Raw genomic sequence first — 25492 nt, 5'->3', positions numbered from 1 at the left:
ATCGGGAATCCAGACTGGCAGTATGACAGAAAGAGAGCATCCGTACGGATAGACTATGAGAGCTTACGGAGGAGGAGGAGGAGGAGGAGGGTGACTACGGTACGGTACGGTACGGACGGCGCGCGAGAGAAGAGAGGAGGGGAACGAGACGGAGAGCTGAGTGGAGCTACTTTAGGTACTGCGTAGAGAGGCAGAGGAAGGAAGCACTCATACTCTGGAGGGTACCTTAGAGTCTACGGATACCTTGGACACTGGGAAAGAGCAGCCCGTTACGGGTGGGATGCGATGAGCAATGGTGGGTGTGTGGTCACTCGTTTGTGGAGGGTGGCCGAGGAGATGGACCGGGTGGGGGTGTGATAAACGGGCCCAGTCGGCCAGACAAGTTTCTGGCGAGTGGGAGCGGCCATGCTCTTCGGCGAGTATAGGACGAGCAAGATAGAGAGTGAGTCCATGGGAGAAGACGGGAGAGAGAGAGAGAGAGAGATCAGGATGCCAAGGCGAGATAAGTCCTCTTGTCCCTGTTTCCTTCAGCCAAGGTACCTTCGGAGCTTAACGGTGAGCACCTGCTACACAATTTTCGACTTGTAATTCACTACGCAGTCTGCTCTCGCTATGGCTTGTCGAAGATAGTCTACAGTGAAGCCAGTGTCTCTTCACAATGTCTTGTGGCGATGATTTGATCCAAATCTGGCGAAACCGAGAGCTTGAGAACGGCAGGCAGAAGGGCAGACAATGCGACGGACACACAGCGCCGTAGAATACTTCCTTGGAACAAGACACGGACGAGACAAGGGGCGCGGGCAGAGTAAAGAAGCATTGAGCAGGGGTTCCGTTTGGCTTTAGACCGCCTCGAACTCTCCTCACGGACTCTATCAAGTCAACTTGATAGACTTGGTTGCCATCGTCTCTTGTTTTCTTGGTACCCAAAAGAAGGCAAGCTAGGCGGGCTAAGGTACTGTTCGGCGTACTAAACTAGGGGCAATGTACCTGGAGGCCGAGAGGACTGGTTTAGAAACAGACTTGGGGCTTGCGAGTTGCGAAAAAGTCTCTGGGGGTTGTTGATAGGAACGCGGCGCGCGCGCCAGGGCGGGCAAAAAAGGCGAGGTACGGATACAGAATAGAGAAAGGAACAAGTCGAAAGGTGGACGACTGCTCAGAGCCAAAGCGAAACCCAACCCCACGTCCAGCCGATGCGCTCCGACTGGATTCTCTGTGCGCTCTCTCGGGCCAGTGGCTCCCCGACTGGGGGGGGCAGCAGCTTGGGAAGTGTGGCCGGGTATGCGTCTGTCAGTGAAGGGCTGCTGGGGACGACAGCGTCCCGGCCGGCGAATGAGGTCAGAGGTGAGCAGGATGACAAGAGATTCAGAGTTCTGGGCCTTTTGGGTCATGACCTCGATGCGCCGGGTCTGGGTGGACGGGGATCTTGCCGGAAGACAGGCGAGCGGCGGGCGGGTCTGTCAAGGGAGGAGGAGACGACATTGAGAGGCCCGGCGGATGGGGTTACGGCTCGGCCGCAAGCCGGAACCGCCCAATAGAGAGCAGAAAAAAAAAAGAAGAATTTAATTTTTCTAAAAAAGAAGTAGACAGACGGGAGGGAACTCAAGGAAGGGAAACTTGATGAGCAAAAACGGAATGGCGGTCACGGTTCATAGACGGTGGGGGTTGGGCTTGCAGCTCGGGCCATTGTCCGTTCGGCAAATCATTGATCAGTGGCTGAGGAAGCACCGAAGGAAGCAGGGAAGGTGGCGTAGGACGGCAGTGGATGGATGGCTGAACCGTAAGCGGAACGAAACGGAACGTAATGGCCGTTAGACTGGGGGACGGGAGAGACACCGTTATGTGCCCAAAATGTCGTTGAGGGGAAACGGCCAACGTGGGGAGGCAAGTGGACTCTTCCACGTCTTCCTTCCTACGGAGTAAGGTAATAGTTTCTACCTCACTTGACGCTCTAACAAATAGTAAAACGGCCAAGGATGACGTACCTTCGTACCTTGATGGGCGAAGCCATGGTGATGACCAAAAACGGAAGGGAAGATACAAAGTCAAGAGGTGAGGTGAGCCCTTTGAGTGGTGAACACATGGTACACCCAAAAGAACCCTTGCGAATAACATGACGGCCCTGGCGGTTCTCGCTCCTTGCCTCCCGCATCCACTGGACCAGGCTGGACGAGAGCGGACTCGCGGAGAGGGCAGCTCCAACAGGTTGGGCATCGACGGCCGCTGGCTCTTGCGCGATAGGCTCACTCACCCTCATGTTATTGATACCCAAAGGGCCCAAGAATAACCCCCAACTTCAGTCTTCCCCCCCCCGAGACGTGACCTATGAAGCCCGTTGCAGCCCTCCTGCATCCACTAGCAAGCCACTGTTTCTCGTCTCCGGCTTCCTATTGCTCGGCTCTCAGTGGGGTGATCACACGGATCTGGACACTGGCTACGAGGCAAAGGCGGTACACTGGGGGGTTCACTCTGAACCTTCCTAGTAAGCGCGGATGGAGATGGAAACCCTCCTGTCCCGTATCAGATCCCATGGAGATGATGCTATCGACTGTCATGTTCAGCTCTCTCCAGTAGTGCAGTCACTCCAGTGTCATTGCAGCCAAATCAGATAACGAGGCAAACCATGACAAGGCGAAGCACAATCGAAAGCAGCCACACTAGGCCAGGGAATCTGACCTAATCTAATATTGGCGACGATATCAGTACCTTTGGGCTCAGAGATAGAGCATGACGAGTCCTCATTCAGAGTCGTATCGTCCAATATTCCCCAGATCATCTGGGCCGGGTCGCGACTCACCTGCTCAAGCCTCAACCACAAAAAAAATGACATGAGAGATCCGGCAGGAAGACAATGGCCCCCCGATCCGATCGATCCCTCTGCCATCCTTGGCCGAAATGCCGTGGAATGGATTCTTTTTCTCTTGCTCCTAATTAACTTTCTAGTCTCACTAGAATGCCCCGTTTTGTTCTCCCGGTCCCGCGAGACACAATGCGCAATTGGCCAACCTCATCTCTTGCGAAGTCAGGATTATGCTCGTACCCTCAGACGAATTCTCAGCCACATCCCTGGAATACGGAAAGCCACCCATCGCCTATATTTCGGACGCATCGACCGACAGACCAAAGTCAATTCTGACATCGGGAGAAACCACCCAGTGGCAATACGGATAGAGGGGCAACGCCGCAACAGACACGACCAGAACAAAGGAACAGGGGATCAAAAAGTCGGTGGCTGGGAAAACAACATCCGGGAAACGTCTCCAACGCCGCCGGTGATGCCCAAGCAACAACATCCAACACCGGCCAGCCACTCAGCCTGAAGAGACGCGTGAGCCCCCAGCTCCACTGTGCTTCATGGCCGCATACACAGCGGCCCATCACCAACTTGAAGACCCTCACTCTGCTTTGTCGGTGTGCCACGGTGCTTGTTTCGGCCCTCGTGCCCAGAGCAGGTATGAATGGAACGAGTAGGCAAGCAAGAGGGAAAGCAAGGTACCTTGAGGCCCGCTCTACCATATTGGAGGAACATGCGTCCATGACATACGTCTTCGCCTCTGCTCGCTTGTGAGGTGTACCAGAGGAAGTGGTCTGGAGTAGACGAGGCCATTGTAAGTGTGTTTGCTATCGTCTCCCGCCAGTGATTCATCACACGCGTTTCGCGTCCTGAAGCGCGCCAGACGACCGGATCAAGACCAGCGAGGTGCTCCAGGAGTCGCGACGTCACGGAGATGCATCGGCGACGTGAATCATGCGCGACTCCACCGATGGACCCCGGGGGACCACAATCTGGTGAATCTGCAAAGGCGAGATGCTGCACTCCCACATCCTCGCATTGTATCTGGTGTAGCGGACGGAGGGGTGCTTGCTCTCTTTCCTCTTCCAACCTATGTAGTACAGTAAGGTACTCCGTACTTTACCGATCTTACCTAATGTACGGATGCGATATACCTGGGTCGGCTGAGCTAAGGTATTACTCCATAGCTGCGTTTCTCGGGCACACCAACCCGGCAGGTGGATCCCTCATCGTCGTCGTCGTCGTCTCCTCACCTTCTGGAAAAACTCGGCCACCGCGAAAGCCGGAAGGAAGGAACCTGGCACCGCCTGGACAGAATGGAAGGTGGGAAAAGGTCGGGTGGGCACCTGGCGACAATAGGAAACGCGATGGCGCCGTTTGAAAAGTGGAGATTATACTTAGACGACCCGTTAATGGACCGACGCCGTCCCCGTCATGAACCAATCGTGCAAGTGAGGCGAGCGAATTCTGCTACCAAGACGCGAACGAAACTTGCGACATCCACCTCACTGTTCAGTGACCAGTCTCCATTGCTGTGAATCCCAAGTCTAGTGCGAAGTACGGATACACCTCACCAACCAAAAAGTTGACTGTCGAACGGCTCTTGGCCAAATCGGTCCCTTACGCAGTATTGTCAGGTCAGCTCGGCTCTCCCACTTGGAGAGAAACCACTCGATGACAGCATCACCCACACACAGCCGCGGATACCTGACCATACCTCCGCCTGTGCCTGAGGTACCTCGACTCTAGTCAACCCAAGCCCACGCCGAGGTCAGCGGCCATGGGAGCTGGAGCCGAGCGTTGACTTCTCATACGCCGTCTCCCCTCGTTGCCTCTCACGCGTTCCTGACGACGGAGCCCAACCTATGGCCTAGACCTGGCCAACTTTGGCCGACGACCCCTTCATCGTCTGAACGACTCCATGTATACGACTTACAGCTTTCAGACCGCCAAACCCACCATTGGGTGCGCTGCGTACGGTGTGCGACGCACCTCTCGTCGACGGCATCTCATCCCAATACGCCCAACGCCTGCATCGTGCCTGTCACTTTCGACTCGGATTGTCCACACGGAAAGCTCCCATGTCTCTTCAACAATGATCGCGTTGCCTCATCGTACTTCTCATGCGCCTTGCATGAACAAGAGACACACTTCGTCATGTCGTTCCCCGGCCATGACCACGGCCCTTCATTTCCCAGAATGCCCACCGCCTCGCTCTTCTCTCCTGCCAAGTTCTTATTCTTGGAAGCCGGCGCGGCTGGCATCGGAATCGTACCCGAACGTATGTTGTTGCCCGACCCAGCCTATCGGATCGAGATCGCTTGCTCCTCTATTACCCTGAACGTAGAAGAGCCTCTTCCATCGTATCCCTTTGCTTGGGATCCTAAAGGATGCTTCGGCAGGAAAGGGAGTCGTCTATCGGCAAGCGCGGTCATTTCCATGCCGTTCTGCCCTTTTACCCAAGCAACTGGGCAAGGCTTCGTCTTGCGATTGTGGCTTACAAGTGAAGCTAGGTGGGCCAGCCACTATTGACCAGCTTTTCAGGCTTCAGCAAACATCCTGCAAAGCTCGACCGCAGCCAGTGTTCGCTGATACTAGGAACTTTTTACCGAGAAACTTGATTCAATTTTGTACCAGGTCTATGGCTGCCAACGAGAAGCAATATCTCATACAGCCACTCTGGGACGGTTTCCTGACAGGGCTGATCCCAGCGGGGCATCTACGCTCTAAAGCACCCCTGTTCCCTGGATTTCCGGCTTAGATCCAAGACTACCTCTCCGAATTAGCATCCCGGTGAGGATCCCCGGTCTCACTTTGCATTGAGAGCAAAGGGTTCCCAGTTCAACATAGCGGCCAGTGTCGCGGACTAGCAAATCAATGACCAAAAACCTACGCGTCCCCTTCGATGATCGAAGAGTGTGGAACGACTGGCAGTCCTCGTGAAATTTCTTCAATTTGAGTCATAGACAATCTCGTCTCACGGTCTCTGCCACCAGGTTTAATTTTTGTCGGTGAGCTCCAACCGGCAGCTTAAGCTTCTCATCCCCGGGATCCACTCCGGAGCTACCGTCAGAGTTTCTCCCTTGCCCGTCCAGCTTCAAAGTCGGAGATTGAGCATTAAGCGATGGATCCGACCCCCGTCGCGTGCCATGAAGCGATGCCGCGATCCACAGCTTCCGTTTCACTCTTCCGACGTCATTCCAGAGTCCTGGGCCGTCGGCTGTCTTTCATCCTCGTTGCTCCTTTGGTCCTGCACCAGGGGAAAAAAAAAAGAATCACCAGAGTCGATGCGCACGGTACCGCCCTATACCAGAAGCTTCAATAGAGCTGTATCCTGGTTATTCAACCTCCGGAGCTTGGATCATTCGGTTCCAGAATCCCATTCATGCACACGCCCAGGGTTCTTGCCGTGTTGCAAACAAGTGATTGAGACTGGTGGATTCGAATGAGCTGCCGGAATCTCTCCCCGTCCACAAATTCGGGACGCCTCCATGGCGGTGAACAGAGGCCGTGCAGGCCACCATCCCACGTACGGCTATCATCCCGCTTTGTATATGGAAATCTTCAGAAGCAAAAAAAAAAAAAAAAACTTCGTCTCCAGAGCAATGACTCTTTGGAAATGAAAACTCTGCGCTCTGGGCGTCAAACGCAGTCGGAAGGTCATCCTATCAGTTGTCACGATGTTCCTGAAGAAAGGGTCCCACAGTAGGAATGCCTATCGCACTCCTTTCAACCACCTCACTTTGTCACTTCTCAACTAAACCTCCACACGCAAGCGGAAAGTTTATGGCGCATCGCAGAAACCCGCAGCGCATGCGTTATCGAAGTGGCCCCCAAACGGATACAAGCGATCAAGATCCCGTGCTTCGACAGGCCGAACCGTTCACTTGACACCTCGGACCCTCCTTCAGTTATACGATCGTCAGGACTCTCCGTACGTCCGTTGCAGAGTCGGTCGCAAGAACCCGTCCAAGACTCTTGTGCATATTGTCATCACTAAGCAAAACCCAAGACTCCCCCAACCTTGCGTACTGGTCTGCTTGTTTGTGTGCGATACAGGGAACTGGGATCTGGTCTTAGGGTTCATGTCCGGATGAGCGACAAAGAGCCAACCCGGTAGACTGTCGTAGAGTTGGAACAATCTCTCGACTCGGTTGAGTTCACCCAGCCACTTCCATCGCCTTCCTCCTCTCCCCAGCCCCGAAAGCTGACTGTTGGTTCTGCGAGAAGTTCGAGATGTTTGACTCATCGCTCCCTGCCCGAAGGGTTGGGCATGGTTGCTTCTTTCGTCCCACTTTTTTTCGTCCAGTCGTGCCTGGCAGACGCCTCCATCCCAGGTTGGCGGTGAAGCGTTCCCCTTTCACGCTCCTTTGCGCTTCCTGCATATCCGGATTCGGACCCCTTGCTTGTACCGCCCCCGGGGGGGTTTGGACGTTCAGGTTTAAAAACAGATTTTGGTGTAAATTACTTGGAGGAGGAGTTTCGCTGGCTCTTTGGGGGGGTAGCCACTCATCTGTACGTTTGACGGATATTCTGAAACGGAGCTATGGGATGCCTGTTGCATACACGCAAGCTTGCGCCGCCGCACGCCGCGGGTAACTAGGTTTCCGGACTGTTGTTCCCAATGTATTCACTGCGAATATCTATACAAAGTTACGCAAGCTGCAGAGACACGGGACAAAGTCTCCACTAGTTCAGTCATACGACTGAGACTCTTGGGACGTCACGGGCTACGATTTGTACCTTTCTCCCTCCTGCCTCTCTACCTCTCTCGGATTACCGGGTGAGGCGGTCGATGGGGTTTTGCTAAAATTAAAGGGATAACGGAAGTGTTCGGTGCTTGGCAGCGGCGGTGACAGGCCGTGACTACGTGGATGCGGATACTATCGTTGAGCTGTTTACGATGACTCTTTCGAAATTGGAAGAACGTAGTCGAGCAGTTTTGAGAATGTACCGCTGTATACTCTCACATGTAGACTGGCGTTGGCACTTTGCGGTATCAGCACCGCGGGATGTGAATCCCAAAAACTGCAATGATTCTAAATGGCGGCCATTGATGATGGGGTGTAATAATATCACAGAAGGAAGCTAGTAAGCCCAGTATATCCCGGACTGACCTACACAATGACGAAATCGCGTCGGTTCATGGAACACATTTTCCTGACGTGAACTAGAAGAAGCGGGAGAAGGTTCGAAGCACGGCCAAGTGCCAGCATCGGGTCGGCGCGCCGAAAGCTCTGTGCGTTCAGGTTTGGCTGCTTTCCCGGCTGTTTCGTGATGAGTGAGGTGCCGTGTAATTATTTTTTAAATCGGAGCACTAGGCTTTTTGCTTGGAGTCTCTGGGGAAGGGGGTTAGGCACATGGCGAGGTTTAGTGTTATTGTGTCAGGTTCTATTATGTGGGAGCTTGTTGAGGAATCACTCGAGTGTGTTTAACAACTTCTTGATTCCGTAGATGCGGGAGGACTGCGTTGTTGGTCTCTCCAAGAGAGACAGTGAGATTGATGATAAATTTGACTGCAAAGAATGAGATATGTTTTCCTCAGCTATAGAAAGGCATGGTTGGTGATAGAAAACAAGGGATCTGGAAATGAGTCATCGCTCCAAATGGCAGTTGTTGCGGTATTCCCTTCCTCCTAGGATGCAGACCACCCCCTCTACCGATGAATGAACAGACAATGCCAAAACCATCCTAAACCCAAACTCGGGTTTAGCTTATTCGTTCTCGTGAGTTTTGTGTCCTCGGATGTCTAGGTCTGACGGAACTCTATCGGTGTAAGCGTGCCGTCTGTGTGCGGAGGCGAGAGATCAGACGTCCCAGATCTATATATATGTCGTCTGAACTTCAGACTTTTTCCATCACATGAAATCTATGAAGTGACCATGGGATAAGGTTTCGACGAGGACGTCGATCTGGCGGGATCCGGAACCGAGATGAGGGTGTGGTTTAGCCCTTGGGTATGCTCTCAGTAAGCGGAAGTTTGTGCAAGTTGGGCTATTCGTGGTTGACTCTCCGTAGAAGTGGTAGGATGAACTCGGGGAAGTAGACGCCAGGATCGCCTCTTGTCTTTACTCAGCCCATGTCCAAATGTGGGTGGCATTTTCCAACGTGTGAATTATCTCCTGAAATCTCCCCTATGATGAAGTGAACTTCGATTCGAGCGAGCCCCGGACATCCATATCTTCAAGAGCAAGGCCTGCCATTCAACCCTTGCTTCTCCCAATTTGCTTTCGACGGAAGTATAAGACAGGATATTCCATGAACCATATAAAGTCTTCAAGCTAGGCATACGGGTGACAGTCTTGGTGAGAGGTTCGGCCCATATCCATCCTAAATCTGACGATCAGTTTGAATTTGATGACAGCTTTGGCATCTGAATAGATTTCAATACATCCTTTGCAGGGCATTGATAGAGTGAGGGAAGAGGTAAATTTCACTGAACGCTCTCTGTCATGAGTAGCCAAGCCTCCATGTGGGTAAATATAAGGAAACCCGGATCACCGTCGTGAAAACGTTTTCGTCGTCTGATGTTGGTTTTTAGGTTCCCGTCATGTCCGGTACTTTTGCATGGTCCATTTTGCAGTTGACAATGTCTGGCCGTCTCACGAGACGAGCACCATGAAGGACTTGACTAATAGGCAAAAAGCAGGACTCTATGTAAGTTTCAGTAGGGTTGAGATATATCGGATTGGAGTAGGACCCGTAAGCCAGAGAGTTTACAGCCTCGACTCTCCTTGAGCACAGAGGAAAGAAAATGACACTCCATGCTTCTTCAATATTGACATCGAGTCTCTTTTGCTCTTATTTTCGGAAATTTCTAATTATGGGCCACCGAGGCATCGGAGATGGATTGTTCAGCCTTCTGGATGACCGGACTGAACAAACCAACCTTGCCGCCGTGGCTCTGATTAGCAGTCTTGCACACAATTGAAGGCAAGCATATCAGCAGCTTCCGCCCCCAGCCTTTTAAATCAGGATATCCCAGAGATGAAAGAGAAACATACCCGTTAGGATCCTACGGGCAACCCTAACATAAGCCGCCTCGATGACTCCCAGAATTGGGGGAACTTGGGGTGGTCTAGATGTACTGACCTACCGACAGTCCCTGGATGAAAGCTTGAATGAATCGTCTTGCTCTTTGGGGTCGGGAGTAGACGCCTAGGACGAGCAGGCAAACTCTGGTTACGAAATTCACATGTACAATCCGTTGTATCTTTTGCAAGGTTTGATGGACGAGTTGGGATCCTCTTCGTCTGGCGTAACGTAGATCTCAATGATGCATGAGACGATCTTGATAGAAACTTTAAAGTGGTCTGTAGCATTCCTTTGAAGTGCTTTCCTGCGAACGTGAGAGTTCCAGAGAGTTGAAGACAAATTTGCCATCACACGTAGGCTCGAGGAGTCAAAAGTTGTGGTATAGATAAGCGATCTGTAGGCAAGTCTTAATCACAGCCAAACACAGCTACTATGAGCCCATCGCATCGTTCCAGGACTTTGCGGGACGTCTAGGTGTTTCGCGGAAGGTCGAATTTATGATCAGAGAGGTGGCCATGCGAGCATCACTCGGTCAGTCACACTTAGTTAACCAAGCAGAAAATCATCGTTCTGTCAAGTTAACTGTGATTTGTTTACGGAATCGTCGTCTACCAATAATTCCTCTTCCCTCCCCATGGCCGTTCCCATGCGAGACGATTTGGTCGTCTCTCTTACGGGTGTGTGTCTCAAGACCTTGCCTGGCCTTCATAGCAAATCCGAAAACTCCAACATACAGCCCGTTTCTTTCTCTTTTCTCCCGGGACTGCTGCAAATGCAATGCGTTCGTGCGTGCGTGCGTCTGAAAAAAAAGCGTTTCCTTCTTGTTGTCGTGTTTGGCTCTGGGGCCCCATTTGCTTCATTTTTCCAGTCTGACGGGCCAAGGTTCCGGTGGCAAGAGTGTCAGATATTCCCCTATCAGACGAGTCCAAGAAGTTTCCAAGAAACTTAGACTTTCCAGACCTCGGGGATGGCTGAAAGGCACAAGAGTGGCCATCATCTGTTCAGGTTCGATGCCCCTGACTGCCGTGCCCGACTCGTCTGCATAAGAAGTCTAATCAAACGCCAGCAAGTTGCATCAGGCGCTCGCCAGCGCGGAGGTTGGCATACTCGTAAGCCTTGGACTCGGGTGGGAAGGTGCCGTTGGCGGCCCAAAGGTCGATCAGCGGCTGCATGGGCTCGAGCTCATGAGGCTTGAGCATGTCAAGAGCCGTGGCCGTAAGGATGAAGTGGCTGAAGCAACTGTTGAGGGACTTCTCGAGGTTAAGGTGGTAGAAGGGCTCGGTGAAGTGAGCCCAGTAGAGGTGGGAGTAGACGCGGAACATCTGGCGGAAAATGGTTTGGCAGACGTCGATAAAGTTCTGCGGGAAACCTGATCGCTTGCCGATCCAGTCGGGCTCACCAGGGTTTGTGAGCTGTGAGAGGGGCGTGGTGGTGATGTTTGCGTTGTGCGCATACGAGACGCCTGAGGGGTCGGTCGGGAAGATGTTGGTGTCGTCAATCTTGCCTGAGATCCATCTCTGCATAAGAGTCATGTATTCGGCGGCAGGAAGCTCGACAGGCTCCCGACGGTTGTTGAGCCAAGTGAATGAGTGGTTCCTGCGAGGATGTCAGGTCGTTGAGGATGAACGTGCCAGCAAAACTTACGCTCCGGCGGACATTCTGGGGCACGTAGTGCCGTTGCAGATTGTCGAGCCATCTTCCTCCTTCTCGTGGAGAACACGCACGAAATTCCAGAGGTTACGGTAGTGCTCGACAACTGCGAAGAGTCAGCGACTAGAGATTCAGGAGGAAGAGTTACTACGTACCTTGATGCGCGATCCACTCGCCCTGTTCGACCGTCTTGGGTCTCGCACTCAGAGTCATGAAGTTGCCCTTGACAATGTGCTTGCCATAGTTGGAGTTCAGCCAGATGGGCATAGGCCGTGGCAGATGGTAGGAGCCGAGAAGGCCGTCGCCGTCGGACAAGCCACCCTGGTCGTCCATGCCAATAGAGTGGGCGAGAGAAGGCGAGTTGGGCAGAGGCGGGACTTTAGGAGCCAAGTTGGTAGATGACTGGCTTCCCTGAGAAACGGTCGGTGACGTTGGCTGACCGGCGGTTGAGGACGTAGGAGATTTGTTCGAGCCTGGCGGTTTGGCGGCTTGGCCCCGAAAGCGGGCGTTGCTATTTATCGTATTCTGATTAGCCGATGGTATCTCACGAACGCGATGAGCACCGTAAAGAACATAACAAGGTCCAACATCATGATGAAGCCAACCACTAGACCAGGTACTCGAGGGAACCAGGCCACTAGGGTTTGCACCAGCCATGTTATTTCGAGCTGAGTGAGACACAGCATCTGGGACTTCCAAGGGCTTCTTCTGGCAATGGAAGGGATGTCTGTCTGAGACCTGTGTCGACTAGGCCACAAGGCACAACTGGGGTTCCGAGAATACGTTTTGGGGGTGTTTTGTTTGGCGAGAGTTCGGGTTTGATGAGCTTATTCGGAAGGAAAAGAATCCAGTTGTTTTTGTCTTTGGAGGTGTCGTGGCTTCTAGAAAGTAGGCTCATATTGCCCCGCTTGGATGGCAATAATCATATCCTGCTCGCGGGCCTGTTGTCGATGGAGACGCTCATATAAGGTAGGCACCAGGCTGAACATGTGCGTGAGACCCGGTCCAAGAAAGACGGTCCGGTACTGTGGAGTAGTGAAGGACCAAGATGTATCTTGCGGTGATTTCTTTGTCGTAGAGGCGATGGAAAAGCGCAAGACTTCCGTCCTGCTCCCGACAGCAATCGGTTCTCTTCCTTATTGAAATCCTTCAGTACTCCCTTGAACAAAACATGGGGATGGCGATAAGCTTCCAGCTCAGCTCACTTGGCTGTCGAGCTAATGGCTTCAGCACAGCGTCAAAGTCGGCAAATCATGGCCGTCCAGTCTTTGGCGTGATCTTATGGCTTTGAAGTCGTTGTCGTCCATTGCATGCGTGCTGTGTTGACTGTCCCAATGTCGACGGTTTCGAATGTTGCTGGATTCTTGTTGCCACCTGTCTCTCTTTTCCCTTTGAAGTTGAAGATGCATTGTGCAGCCGAGCTGAAAGTCTGGCAAAGGGTGATGCTGTAGCCAAAGGCCACCTTATCATCCAGTCCCTACTGATGCCTCACATGTCTCTGAGGAGGATGATTCCAAGCCTGACATTTGGCCATGGCAGCAATGTCAAACACAGCCGAGGTGGGTAATCCGACAGCCCCTCGTCATCATCAAAAGGACAAGTAGCCCTCGCAAGTTGCCCAACCATGCTGCTCAAATTCCCAGGACTGGTTCGCCTCTTCATATCGGATGTTTTGGCAATGCCTTCATGTGTGATAATGCACCCCATGTCTCGGCGGATGGTGGCCGGGCCGTGTTGCATGTAACAAAGTGCGGGCTGCCGCGGCACTAGCCGAGGAACCAAACTTCACAGCTGTCTGCTGTGCAGCCACCGTAGATCGCCCGCTGGGTTCTCGGTCTTTCCATCATGCAGAGAACTGTGGGGTTAAGGGATAGGAGGAAGAAGAAGAAGCAATTCGCAAAATGGAAAAGCAACACAATTGACGATAAAAGGCAACTCACATTCCTGAAAAGAGGTTCGACATGGTAGGAGGAGGTACCGCGGTGAGGGGGAATCGGAGGGGGTTATAAAGTTGGGTCGACCGGCGCACCTCCTGGGAAGACTTAAGAGGCTGGGACTATCGAGTTTCAGCTCTGCTGATTCGAGTTCAGTCCGTTTGATAATCGAAAATGATCGGATATCGAGCAAGGAGAGAGGGTTAAGCTGAAAAGGGGCGATTGAAGGTGAGCTTCTTCAGACTACGTTCGCTCCTGCATCCACGAGGAGTAGCGGCATAAGAAGCGCTAGACTTGAAGTGTCACATTAAGCGAGTGCACGGACCCGATCCCCACAGCATTTGGGTCCGAATGGTCTCGCTCCATCGCCATTGGGCTCACGCTAGAGGCATAGGAAGGGGACGTTTCTCAGCCTCGTGTGGCGCTCAAGAGGTTGGGAGGTGATGTGACCATGCGGTTGCACAACTTATGCTCTGTATCCGTAATTTCCTCGATAATAAGAAGAAACAAGACGAGTTGGAGACATTACAAATTTCCTCCACCGAGTCCCCTGAACAAGATCCACTACAGCTGGGACATGTGCCGAAATCCCCGCTCGGCAGTTTTACACGTCCGAAATGACTTCGGGCACATGTGGCGGTGCATCAGCCTCACCCAGAAGTGAACTCACCTCCAGCCTCCAGGTGGGTCAGAATTTGGACAGGGGTCTTTCAAGCCTCACTCTGCATCTTCCGCGCAAGAGGAAAGAAGCTAGGCGACCTACCTGCCAACCACGCATGCTCAATTGGCCGCCAACCTTTCAATATCAAAGACCTTGCATCGATCGCAACACCAATAATCGTCAATATGTCAGATTCCGAAGAAGAATTGAACGAGCTTCCCGAGGATGAGGAGGAGGACCTCTTCGGCGACGCGCCAGCAGACGATCTTCAGGAGGACCGAAGTCGCGCTGGCAGCGAACGCGACGACGCATCGGACCGTGATGGAGGTGATGGCTACGGAAGAGATGATGAGGCCCCGTTGCCGACCGATTATGAGACGAAGGTCATCGAGGCCGTTGAGATGCAACGTCATCGCATTCCCAAGTCGAAAGACCAGAGAGTAAGTCGATGGAAAGCTTGATACATCCAACGTGCGCTGACAATGACCAGCTACGATCTCTGCGTGTTCCCAAGTTTATGAAGATCATTCCAACGATTTACGATCCCGAGACTTTCGAGCCTACCGAACACGATATTGAGAATGCCAGGGCCGACGTACCCAAGGCCGACATCCGTGTCCGAAGACAAGGAAACAAGCTGCAGAGCAACACCATGATTCATAGATGGAGCGACGGTTCTGTAACCATGACAGTCGGAGACGAGCACTTTGAAGTCTCTACCAAGGCATTGGCTCCTGGACCTGACCAGCCATACTCTGAGCTTCAGGATGGACACTACTATGCCGCTGCGGCGGAGCTGACCAGCAACTTCCTCATGTTCGTTGGACATGTCACTGATCAGTTCATCGTCCGGCCCGGAAAGGAAGTGGCGGATGATGCGCTCGCTGCACTTGCTGAGCGCATGGCATCGATATCGCAAAAGCCTCAGGAGAAGGACATGATCATCAACACCATCCAAGACCCCGAGCTGCGCAAGAGACAAGCGGAGCAGGCGGAGAAAGAGCGCATGAAGATGCAAAGACGTCGGGAGACACAAACTGCACGCATGGATGCTACCCGCGGGTTCGGCCGTAGTGGAGGCCTCTCGATTGGCGACCTCGAGGGTGGACGACGAGGTGGTGGTTCACGAAAGAGAGGCATGCCTGGCGCACCGAAGCAAAAGAGAAGACGTCCCGAGTATGACTCTGACGATGATCTGCCTAGTGGCGCACGCAGAGGAGACGAGTACGACATGGAAGATGACTTCATTGTGGCCAGTGACGACGAAGTGAGCGAGGTCGACCATGACGATGACGACGAGGAGCTCCTCGACGAGGCGCCGCGATCTAAAAAGCGACGGGTTTCGGACGATGAGGATGCTGATGGAGATGATGATGACAACATGGGGACAAGTGGCAGAGGAAGACGCCGTCACGTTGTCGACGACGACGATTCGGAGTGAGGTTATCGACGACGACAAAAGGTGCTTGACTGCAGCTTTAGAGTGGTCAGAGATGATCAGGACTTGTACTATAGCACGGCATTCTCTCCGGTGCAAGCTGCGCGCCGAGGGCGGCGACTATTACTATTACATGCAAATCAAGACTTGGCTTGCGGAAGATGGGCCTTTTTCAATGCGTTTCGGTATCTCGAATGAACCTGAAGCGTCCACGAGGGTTGCTTCGTGACAATTGTCCTCCGAGTCTTGGCCGTACTGAGACTGGCGCGAATAAGCGGCACGACACGTGCAGCGTTTGACCTAATTCTGTGTCATGGCTCTCAGACCGGGCCGTTGGTAGCTAAGGTAATTTGACTTTGTTGGGAACTGAGCAAGTGGCACATCACTTATTGTGGCTCATTGATTTAGCGGACTCTACAGCCTGCAGCCTGCTCTGATATGAAAACATTGCTCGGACATGAAGACAATTCTTGTAGCTCACCACAAATGCGAACATGACAGATGACGTGAAGGGGCCGTGGAGCCTTGATACAGAGCTAATTACCTTACCTTGCACTGCCAGATTGCCATCCATTGTCACATGTCGAAGCTTTCCGCCAGGGATGGGGCACTGGGGCGGCACAGCCAAGGAGCTGACGGAGCTTGCCCGCCCACCCCCAACTTTACGTACAGCAGCTCGGGAAGCAGCGGCAGCGCAGGTGTGTGGGGTGCCCCTTGGGGTCTCGTGGTCAACATGAACCATGGCATTACAGTTACACTGAACAAATGCAGCAACACCACTCACTGCGGAGGGGGGTAATCCTGGGGAGGGAGGGGAAGAAAGCTGCTGCTGCCTGCCCCAGATCATCCGGCAGCATCCATGGGAAACATTGCAAATGAAAGCTGCTGTGGGAAATCGGCGACAGATCCGGACGCTGCTACCTTGTCCTTCCTCTGTGCGGCAGGCCGCAGACTTAAAGGTAATATTAATATCCGCAGCCCTTTTATTGCCGTGGGCCAAGCCAAACCACAGACACCCGTGGACCTGTGACCTACCTACGCATCCAAACCTCACAGCTGTCTGTCTGTCCTATCGTCGGCACGGTGGTTCGAGTCGAGTCAACAAGTACTTTCCCTTTTCCGATTCGGCGTAGAAAGAACACACGGCCTTCGAGTCAACTCATCGTCCCTCCTCTTCCGCAGCCGCAGGACCGTTCGAAGACACGATTTCTACCTTACTCTCGCATCTCTCTCCCTCTCCATCTTAGCGTCCACCATCCGCTGGCCCGCTCGTTCGTTCGACCGCACGCGCGCTTCTTCTTCTCATCCTTCTCTCCTTGGATCCCGATCGATCTCGTCAGAATCAGCGAAAGTTCACCCCAGCACCCTATATTGACATCGCAAACCCACCGTCCTTCTCTATCGTTATCTCTGTATATCTATTCTTCTACTTGATCTACTACGCATCTTCCAAACCTGTCTTGCCCGTCCAGCCCTCTCCCTAGGAACTGGAATGCAAGCAACATTCTAATCAGAGACACGCCGCTCGCCTCACTCCACCCGCTCATAATGCCATAATTGCCATGAACGCCCAATATTACCCGTCATTATCCTCATCAGCATTACTATCCCCCGCCAGCTTGGGATCCTCCATGGTCTTCACCACCACAGTCGCCGTCGCGCAACCATGGGAGTAGTCGTTGCGCTCTGGCAAGTGGCCGTAGATGTGACGCAATTTTGGCAACGGGTACGTATGGTGCTTTTCTTGCAAACTCCCCGGGGGCGTCTGGACTCGGGCTTGTTCGTAACCGAATAATACCGTGCTGCAGCTAACCTCGAATGCGCACATCTGCAGAAACTCCGCGATTGGTATACACGCAAAACCCCCATCGAACTATGGCTCGAACTTCTTCGCCATGCTGAAGCCTTCGAAGACTGGGAAGAGGCGGCCCTGCATCTAGATAACCTGCTTGGACTGGACCTGTGGTGAGCAAAAACCGTCAACCTCGTGTTAGTGTCTCACAAGCACATGCTAAATGGCATTCGTGCTGCAACAGGAGGAATAACCCAACGTCCAAGTACTACGATTACCGTCTGATCAACGAGCGCCTCAACTCCCTCATCACTGCGAGAGAAGATGGGAACCTGAACCAGCTGGTCAACCTCCTTCGTTCCGGCCTGATCCGAAACTTGGGTAACATCACTGCCCCGACGCTTTACAACCGATCCTTCGCCGGCACCAAGTATCTTATAGAGGAATACATTACGCAGATTGCTGAAGCGGTCGAGGACATCACTCATCTGCCAACGACACCTGGGTCCGACCCCCATGGAGCGCCTGTCGGACTAACAAACCAGATGAAGCTGGATTTTATCCACGATACCAGGCAGGCTTTTGGTAGGAGCACGCTCGTCTTGCAGGGCGGTGCCATTTTCGGAGTGTGCCATCTTGGTGTTGTGAAAGCACTGTTTCTTCGAGGTCTTCTGCCGCGGATCATCACTGGAACCGCAACGGGTGCTCTCATTGCCGCATTGGTGGCCATCCACACTGAAGAGGAGCTTCCTAACGTTCTCAAGGGAGAGGGTATTGACCTGTCTGCCTTTTCTGGGAAATCCAAGTCTGAAAAGGGCCCGCAAAAGGAGCAGTCCTACGCAACGAGATGGAATACGCTTCTGCGGAGGCTGAAGCGATTCACTCGTGAAGGCTATTTCCTCGACGTAAAAGTGTTGGAGGACTGCGTACGAGCCAATGTGGGTGACCTGACCTTTGAGGAAGCGTACAATCGAAGCAAAAGGGTTTTGAATATCACTGTTGCAACCGCCGATCAAGGCGGCGTTCCAACGCTGCTTAACTACTTGACGGCACCGAACGTGGTCAGTACTTTTCTTATTCTTCAAAGGAAGCGGCAGCATACTAACATGTGCAAGCTTATCTGGACTGCCGCAGTAGCTTCGAATGCTTCCACTGCAACACTGTATGGTCACCGGGAAACCACAGTTCTCTGCAAAGATGCCCATGGCAACATCGTTCCATGGGCACCCGCAAACACAATTGACTTCCACCACTGGACTCACGTATCTTATTCGGACCGCGAGTCACCCCTTTTGAGAATCGCCGAGCTGTTTAACGTCAACCACTTCATCGTCAGCCAGGCTCGACCTTACCTTATTCCGTTCCTGCAGAGCGACATGCATGGCCCATCACTCATGGAGACGCGTAACAGCACGACGTCAATTACAGCATTCCTAGCTCGTATGGTCGGGCTGGAGCTCAGACACCGGCTGCGCCAGCTCGACACATTACGCCTCCTTCCGGCAGGTATCCGGCGCTTCCTCGTCGACGAACAAGTACCAGGCGCGTCCATGACATTGGTCCCAGAAGTGACTGCTGGCGACTTTGTGCGCCTACTCGAGACGCCTACTAGGGAAACACTGGACTACTGGATCTCGAGAGGGGAGCGGAGCGTATGGCCCGCCGTCGCTGCGCTTCGTATTCGTTGCGCGGTTGAAAACGAGCTGGACAGGTCCTATCAAACTGTCCGGAGGTTAAAGGCGGGCGGGCTCAGGAGGAAGGGTTCAACGGCGGCAGCAGCATCGATGGACATCAACAACAAGGAACGGAGGGCTAGTAGTCTTGGGGCCGCATATTGATAGCGTCGACCACAAGCAGGCTGTGAACCGCAGCTGGTCACGGGAGACGACAAGGGAGCTACGAATTGAGCAATCCAATATGATCCTGGAGCATGCAACGCCCACGTTGAGACCAGATGCACGCAAGCTTACCCTCTCCACAAGGCGGCATCGCAGCTGGGGGCGGCTTATGTACAGATACAAGCAGGTTCTGGTTGGCTTAGGCGGGGCGGCCATGCAAGCTTCAACAAACGACACGGTGTTCTCGAGGCTATGCGTGTACTGCGCAGGGTTGTGCAGACACGGGGAGTACGCATCGCATCGGTAATGATCGAGGAGAAGATGTTCTCGAAGCTTGCTTCATTGGGTTGTTGGTCAGACGCTGGAGGTGGGCTCCGCGAGGTGTAGGAGATGCAGGAGGTTCAGCTCGGCCGGGATGAGGGGAGGTGCGATAGGTGTCCATAGCTTGTATGACGAAGAGACGCGTCCAGTGACGAGTCTGATGACCCAAATTCACGAGAGCCTTTTTTTTTGTTTTGTATCCATACCTACATGATGCCAAATTTGGAGACCGAACGAGTGGGCACCTGATGAACGCACATTAAGAGTGTGAAGCATAAGTAAGGGCGGAACCGTGAACGCCTTGCCGCGCGCCCTCGCCGTGCAGGTGCTTGCATGCCCATTTATCCCTCATCAGAGTTGCAGTTGTCCCCCTCGACGCTTGTGAGCCTTACCAATGGTCCGGATGGCCAGGCGAAGGTTCCCCGTCAAGTCGTCATGCATGGAAGGGCCACATCCTACAGGGCCAGCAAGCAGATACAGGTACGAGAGCATGCACGATTGGGAAAGGGGGCTGGCGGGCTGGCGGGATATCCAGTGAAGGAGGAAGTGACGGTATGCATGTCTTGGGCGGTGCCGCGGCCGGCAGGGGCGCAGGAGAGATCAGCACGCTAGAAGCCTTCTCGAAGTTCGATATGGGGCCCCTGAGGACCAACGCTAGAATTGGTGGGCAGGGCTGGCAGCGATGGGCTGGTCAAACATAATCGGGGATCCTTGAGGTCTTGGCGGCCCTTTTCCCTGGATGAATCGGCACAACGACTTTCGAGGCAGGGTAGGTAGATATTTCGCGCAGAGGTCACAGGGCCGCGGATAGTGCGTGAATCTTCTCCTTCCCAAGCAGGGCGTTGGCTGTTCGCAGGGTGCTGGTTGGCGGTTGACGGTCCTCGATCCTCATGCCATGTTCATCGTTGCATGCCAAGGGGTTCGGGGAAGTATTCCGGGCTGCTCAAAAGCACATCAAATTCAAGGAGCCGGGTCAGACACGTCGTCCACTCTCTTGGAGCGTCATTTGGGAGCAGCTGGACAATCCGACAAGGTGGTCGGTGTAATGCCAAATACAGCGTTGCAACGTGTAGGACTTAGTCGGGAGTCCTGCATGTGTCTTGGGTCCCATATCGCAAAATAGGACAGAGTCCAGGACTCGCGCCCGAGAATTGTGGTTCCGGGGCTAGAAGCTGCCGTTCGGTGCTGTCCGGGCTCTGTGCCGTCATGTGAGAAGGACAGCATCGAAGATCTTTCCCATAGCAGTCGGTGTTGCGCCCCGTGGTGCTCTCGAAGGCTCCTATTTACTCAATAATGCCCCCTCGGGCCTTGGATGCTATCGTACCTATAGCAGACTGATATAGCCTGGCTCTAAGGGTGGTTCGTGGTGTGTAAGCTTGCATGCTCTTCCTGCACCGGTACTGCTCCCCATAGGCATGCTGCCGGCGACACCGACTGTGGGGAGCTTGAACGCATTGAAGACGGGGAAACAACCGGCAGAATGGTTGGCTGCCCGGGGACAAATGACACAGGCCGGGGGTAATGTCTAGCACTCGGGTTTAGTGTAGTGACGTCGCTGGGCCCTGTCTCTTTACTGGTCCAACCATCAAATGCAGCTGAAATGTTGCTGTTGCGTGTGCTGGCATTGCTGCTGATGCAATGCAGGACCAGTATGATGGCAGGTTGCTGATCGGAGTCCATCCCCGACGTCGGGCCCTGTACGGTGACTGACAGACATGCGAGACATCAGATGGCAGAGCGCCAAAATGTCTGAGCCTACGGATACACAGTAGTGCAAATCTGAGTCACAGCCCAAGATCCGACGAAGATACTGGGATGGCCAGATAAGTTGCTGCGAGACGTGAGAGGTCCTGAGCCGGCTGGCTGGCCGCCGGCACACAACCGTAGGAGAGGGTTCCGCGCGGAACAAAGATGTCATTGTTTCGCTAATAAAGTTTCGGTATCGAACCAATGATGGCGCCGAGTAGTGACATATGATACTCACCTGGGGAATCCCAGGCCGAAAGTAACCGCGCAACCTAACGAGCTCAGGTAAATCTTGCTCGGCAATCTTGTACTCGTCGAGAGTGGGTGATTGGGCCGGGGGGCTCCTATCCGGCCTTGCGATCGGTGAAAGGCCAAGGTGCGCAAACGTGATTTGAAGATTGAATTTGATAATGGTCCAGATAACAGGCTATAGGGCAACGTTGTGTGCAATCGTGTTGCAGGTGGGTGGCCGGCGGGCTGTGTCACACAGCGGCGGGAGATTATCAAAAGCGAAGGTGCCTATTCGCGCGAACCCCTTGAACCCAGAAATGTTAATAGTGTACTACCCAGTACTGATTTGTACGGGGGAAATCGACGGGTTGTTCTTGATGATGTCCGATGTGCTTCCGTACGGGAGGTATGGCTCACCTCTTCGGTGAGAAAGCTTGTGTACGGAGTAGATGAGCGTCATTTTGACGATCTCTTGGGGCACATGGGCACTGCGGTTACATGGTGCAAGCCAATTGACCACTGCTGGCAGACCCAGCGTGGGCAGTGCTCTGCAAGACATTGGCTGATGGTGGAGAAGCACGTTATGCTTGTTTCCAGGTTGCTTGCGACATCGCCCCGGGGTAAAACACCAGCAGCGAGCCAGCGTGGCTTGGCACTGCCATGAAAGAATGTCGAGACTTCGCAGACTTTTGAGAGAGTATCCGTGTCTGTAGGTGTATTTGCACATCGTGTGGCTTGCGTCTAAGCTCGATTTGAGAATGGGGCGGACGGGTTGGCAACGGTTCGTTGGGTTTCCCGTTTTGCATCGCTCAGATGGTCCATTCTGGTTCTGGACCGCGAAGGCCAGGACTTTGTCGAGGTTTGATGTTGGCGGCGGTCTTGGTTGTCATCTGTCATGTCTCACGACGAACAAGTCCCAGTAGCTACGCGGGGTAATTATTGGTCGGTCTCAAAAGAAGCTAGAGCGACGACGACAAACATAAGCATCTGCTCCGAAAACGCGAAAACAAGGGCTAGTAAAAGCGTTGAGGTACTGCACTCGGGCTGCTAGCCAAATTGGAAAAACGAGGCGAGCAGCAAAGAACTCTTGAGAAGGGTAAAGTGGAAGGAGGAGACAAGTTCAATGTGTATGAGATCGGAAGTGTGTCATGGGCCTGGCATGGCATGGCAGTGGCATGCGCGGCAACAACGCCATGGCGCCGGCGCCAACCCAAGCCCAACCCTGAGGCCAAATTCAACCTCTTGCCAGTTGAGAAACAGAGAAAGGTACGTTCTTTCTACCTTCCCTGGTGAGGGGAATCGGCGCCTAAGGTACGCAACACCCTAGGTACCTTAGACCGGAGGTGACGAATCACTCGTGGACGCAAATTATAAAAGTCTGGAGCGGGCAGGGAGCAGCTGAAGAAAAAAAAAAGAAAAAAAAAGATGATGAAATGTCGAAAAGCGAAAGTCCAAGGTTCTCACTGTAACCGTACGCTCCTGCTTTCGAACACCAAGTTTACCGTGTGGGAAAGTACCACACATTAGTGCCCCGCATCGGACTCTCTAGCACCTCAGTCCAACTCCAATCCTCCTTGCCCAAGTCTTCCTGGTTACTTGGAACTCCAGCCGCCCCCCCCAAATTCCTTTACGTTCCCTCCTCCGGGCATTTTCCTCGTCCCCGTTCCCACTCACCTTGCTTCATCATCACCTTCTACGCCTACATGCCCGCTGCAGCACCATCATGCAGCGAGCTGCACATCCCGTCGGTGCAGCCAAGTGGCGCTGGGATCGATGTACCTGAGATGAGGGCCTGAAGGGTCCGAGGGGAAAGCAAAGGGAAGAACAAAAACGGAAAGGGGGGAATTCAGGAGGGAAAAAAAGTCTGGCTGACCCTTTCACTCCGGGCATCGGTCGACACATACCCCAACCTGCCACTACTTGTCACAACCTACCTCCAGACCTACCTTACCTACTTGGTCAGACGCCCGTACTCTGTATAAAGCACTCAGCGTCCGCCGTCCATCTTTCCTCGCCTTCTCCCATTTACTCCCCAGTATAATAAACATATTATTGTGTACAACAACTTTATAACCTACCTACCTTACCATTCTATCCTGTTCTCTCAGTTCAGGTATCAGACTTCTTGACCACCGTTGCTATCCTGGAACGGACGGCAACACTGCTTCTCTGAGACGAAAGCACCTTGAGGCCTTTCTTATAGCTGAACGCTGACCAGCTTCCTACCATCACTTTTCTTCTACTCTCTTCTGCTTCGTCTTTCCAGGGCCTGTTCTAGTCCTGCCGCATCTGTGGTGAGCAACATATGTCTCCTGCCCTCGGTCTCTTGACATAGGCTGACAACATCTCTGTTACAGCGTTATTCCGCCCATCTACCATCAGCTTGCGTCGCTGAATCGCCGAGCTCATACACACTCGATACACTCCTCCCTCTCCGCCCTTCCCCACATCACCATGATGGCTCATCAAGACGACATGCACTCACATCCTTCGTTCCCCAGCGCCACGCCGGAACATCCTTCCGTGGACAACTTCTCAGAACATCGCAGTCCGCAGTACAAGGTCTCCAACGAGCCCTCGTCCTCCTTCGCTGACCGTCGGGTTGCCCGCGTCATGCCAGGCCCCGAGCTAAAATACACCTCGGACCTTGACGATGATGGCGACTTCGACATGATCTCTCACAGCGAAGTCGCTGCCTCCAGGACTACCTCGGAGACAGCGGGATCAGACGACACTGTCATCAATTCACTCGCTACTATAGCCACGGCTACAACTTCAGTTGTCCCTGGGTCCGCTTTGACCATAGACAATATGAACCTCCTCGATACACAGTTGCCCCTTGGTACCGTGAGCACCTATCGGTGGATTTGGGGCCAGGGCTGCCCTGGTGGCTTCGACATCAAGGACAACTCGTCCAAGGACAGCATGAAGGTCCACATCTCGCACTCGCGCGTTAGCAGAGCTACAGACACCCTTGAGAACGAGTATGGCATGGCCAACCATCCTTCCGAAGCTTTCATCACTTGCGCCGGTGACTGGGCCGACGTGGCTGCCGGTCCCGCTCCCGCGGCAATCCACTTGGACATCTAGTGCGATGGTCTTGTTAGCTTTTCTTCTTATCCGTTACGAATTGCCGACTACTTTGCATCTCAATCTACACCTCCCTTGATTCCCTTTCCTTGTACCATGCCGAGGTTTTCGAGGAAGCTAGAGATCGCAAAAGGTTGATCATGGCCACACTTCGATTCCTTCTTTCGTTCGCCATCCATATGGCTCGGCATTTCTTTCTGTTTAAAACCTGGGTCGATGGATGTCGTTCCTTGTCGCTCGCTACTTGTTCGTTTGGTTGATTTGACGTTGGAATTGTTTGGATGAACCACGGTCGTTTCTTGGAGGACTTGAGCCGCTCGCCCCTCTTCTTGTACACAGGTGCACATTGTGTACAATTGGAATGCCAATCATTGATCTACGCTCCCATCCTCGTCATAGTTGCATTATCTCCCGTGACCAAGTCTCATAAACCTAGCCCACCTAACCCACCTCTCCGGGCCCCTCCCTCCGTTCGTCGCCGACCCCAAGATCTTCCCCAGGCCATGGCGGCACCAATTGAGTGTACCCATGCGGGGAAAGACAGCGGCCCCGGCCCCCCAGTGCGGGACTTGGAGAGACGGCGTCGCATCGCATGGGACGAACTGCTCAATCTCATCTCCCGCAGCACCCACTTCAACTCTGATCTCCAAATTTCCCCACGACAACTTTGAATTTAGCCTGAACTTCAACCGGGTTGAACCCATTTCATGCCATTATCCAGCGATCCATCAGGTTCCGCGTTGCCGGATGCCCTCTCGCCCTTGCCCACCGGCTGCCCACATAGCGAGCGCTGCAATGAAATCTCCAATTGGAGAACCATGTTATATTGAGGGGCAGGCGACGCAATGAAAGCACCGAATTCCGTCTCTGGGCGCCTTTATAAGGCTCACGATGGCCCCCTTTTAATTGGGGCCCAAAAGAGGTGCATCTGCAGCCAGCACTCGTTTCTCTGTAGCTCGTCGCGA

At 53.4% G+C, this 25492-nt stretch overlaps 5 protein-coding genes across 5 annotated transcripts; 3 read left to right on the top strand and 2 right to left on the bottom strand.

The window, feature by feature from the left end:
• Positions 1-1699: 1699 nt before the first annotated feature.
• Positions 1700-2254, bottom strand: BDP55DRAFT_630260 (uncharacterized protein; the record flags this gene model as incomplete). The annotated part of the gene is made up of 2 exons (XM_060572126.1): positions 1700-1909; positions 1991-2254. 2 exons carry the CDS (start codon positions 2252-2254, stop codon positions 1700-1702), a joined length of 474 nt encoding a protein of 157 aa, XP_060431295.1.
• Positions 2255-10881: 8627 nt separating this feature from the next.
• BDP55DRAFT_549299 (Mob1/phocein family protein) lies at positions 10882-12133 on the bottom strand (the record flags this gene model as incomplete). Its single annotated transcript, XM_060568918.1, has 3 exons — positions 10882-11422; positions 11471-11582; positions 11632-12133. 3 exons carry the CDS (start codon positions 12131-12133, stop codon positions 10882-10884), a joined length of 1155 nt encoding a protein of 384 aa, XP_060431294.1.
• A 1786-nt stretch (positions 12134-13919) lies between these two features.
• On the top strand, positions 13920-15702 carry BDP55DRAFT_81292 (Leo1-like protein-domain-containing protein). The gene is made up of 2 exons (XM_060581236.1): positions 13920-14511; positions 14562-15702. The coding sequence occupies exons 1-2, from the start codon at positions 14257-14259 to the stop codon at positions 15510-15512; spliced, it is 1206 nt and encodes a 401-aa protein (XP_060431293.1). The 5' UTR covers positions 13920-14256; the 3' UTR covers positions 15513-15702.
• A 1473-nt stretch (positions 15703-17175) lies between these two features.
• On the top strand, positions 17176-19139 carry BDP55DRAFT_727027 (patatin-like phospholipase; the record flags this gene model as incomplete). The annotated part of the gene is made up of 4 exons (XM_060579236.1): positions 17176-17235; positions 17344-17474; positions 17546-18362; positions 18417-19139. The coding sequence occupies 4 exons, from the start codon at positions 17176-17178 to the stop codon at positions 19137-19139; spliced, it is 1731 nt and encodes a 576-aa protein (XP_060431292.1).
• A 4476-nt stretch (positions 19140-23615) lies between these two features.
• Positions 23616-24668, top strand: BDP55DRAFT_81144 (uncharacterized protein). The gene has a single exon (XM_060581234.1). It carries the CDS (start codon positions 23892-23894, stop codon positions 24525-24527), a length of 636 nt encoding a protein of 211 aa, XP_060431291.1. The 5' UTR covers positions 23616-23891; the 3' UTR covers positions 24528-24668.
• The last annotated feature ends 824 nt before the right edge of the window (positions 24669-25492 follow it).

This window comes from Colletotrichum godetiae (genome assembly GCF_030913485.1).
Source record: "Colletotrichum godetiae strain CBS 193.32 chromosome Unknown BDP55scaffold_14, whole genome shotgun sequence".
In the NCBI taxonomy this organism is placed as follows: domain Eukaryota; kingdom Fungi; phylum Ascomycota; class Sordariomycetes; order Glomerellales; family Glomerellaceae; genus Colletotrichum; species Colletotrichum godetiae.
Note: the sequence above shows the minus strand (reverse complement) of the source record. Positions and strands in the feature narration are given on the sequence as shown.

Bases quoted from the DNA above. Each gene is read 5' to 3' on its own strand.
- BDP55DRAFT_81292 (XM_060581236.1), top strand. From the start codon at position 14,257: ATGTCAGATTCCGAAGAAGAATTGAACGAGCTTCCCGAGGATGAGGAG. The intron at 14,512-14,561 runs GTAAGTCGATGG...GACAATGACCAG, and splicing joins CCAAGTCGAAAGACCAGAGA to CTACGATCTCTGCGTGTTCC.
- BDP55DRAFT_81144 (XM_060581234.1), top strand. From the start codon at position 23,892: ATGATGGCTCATCAAGACGACATGCACTCACATCCTTCGTTCCCCAGC.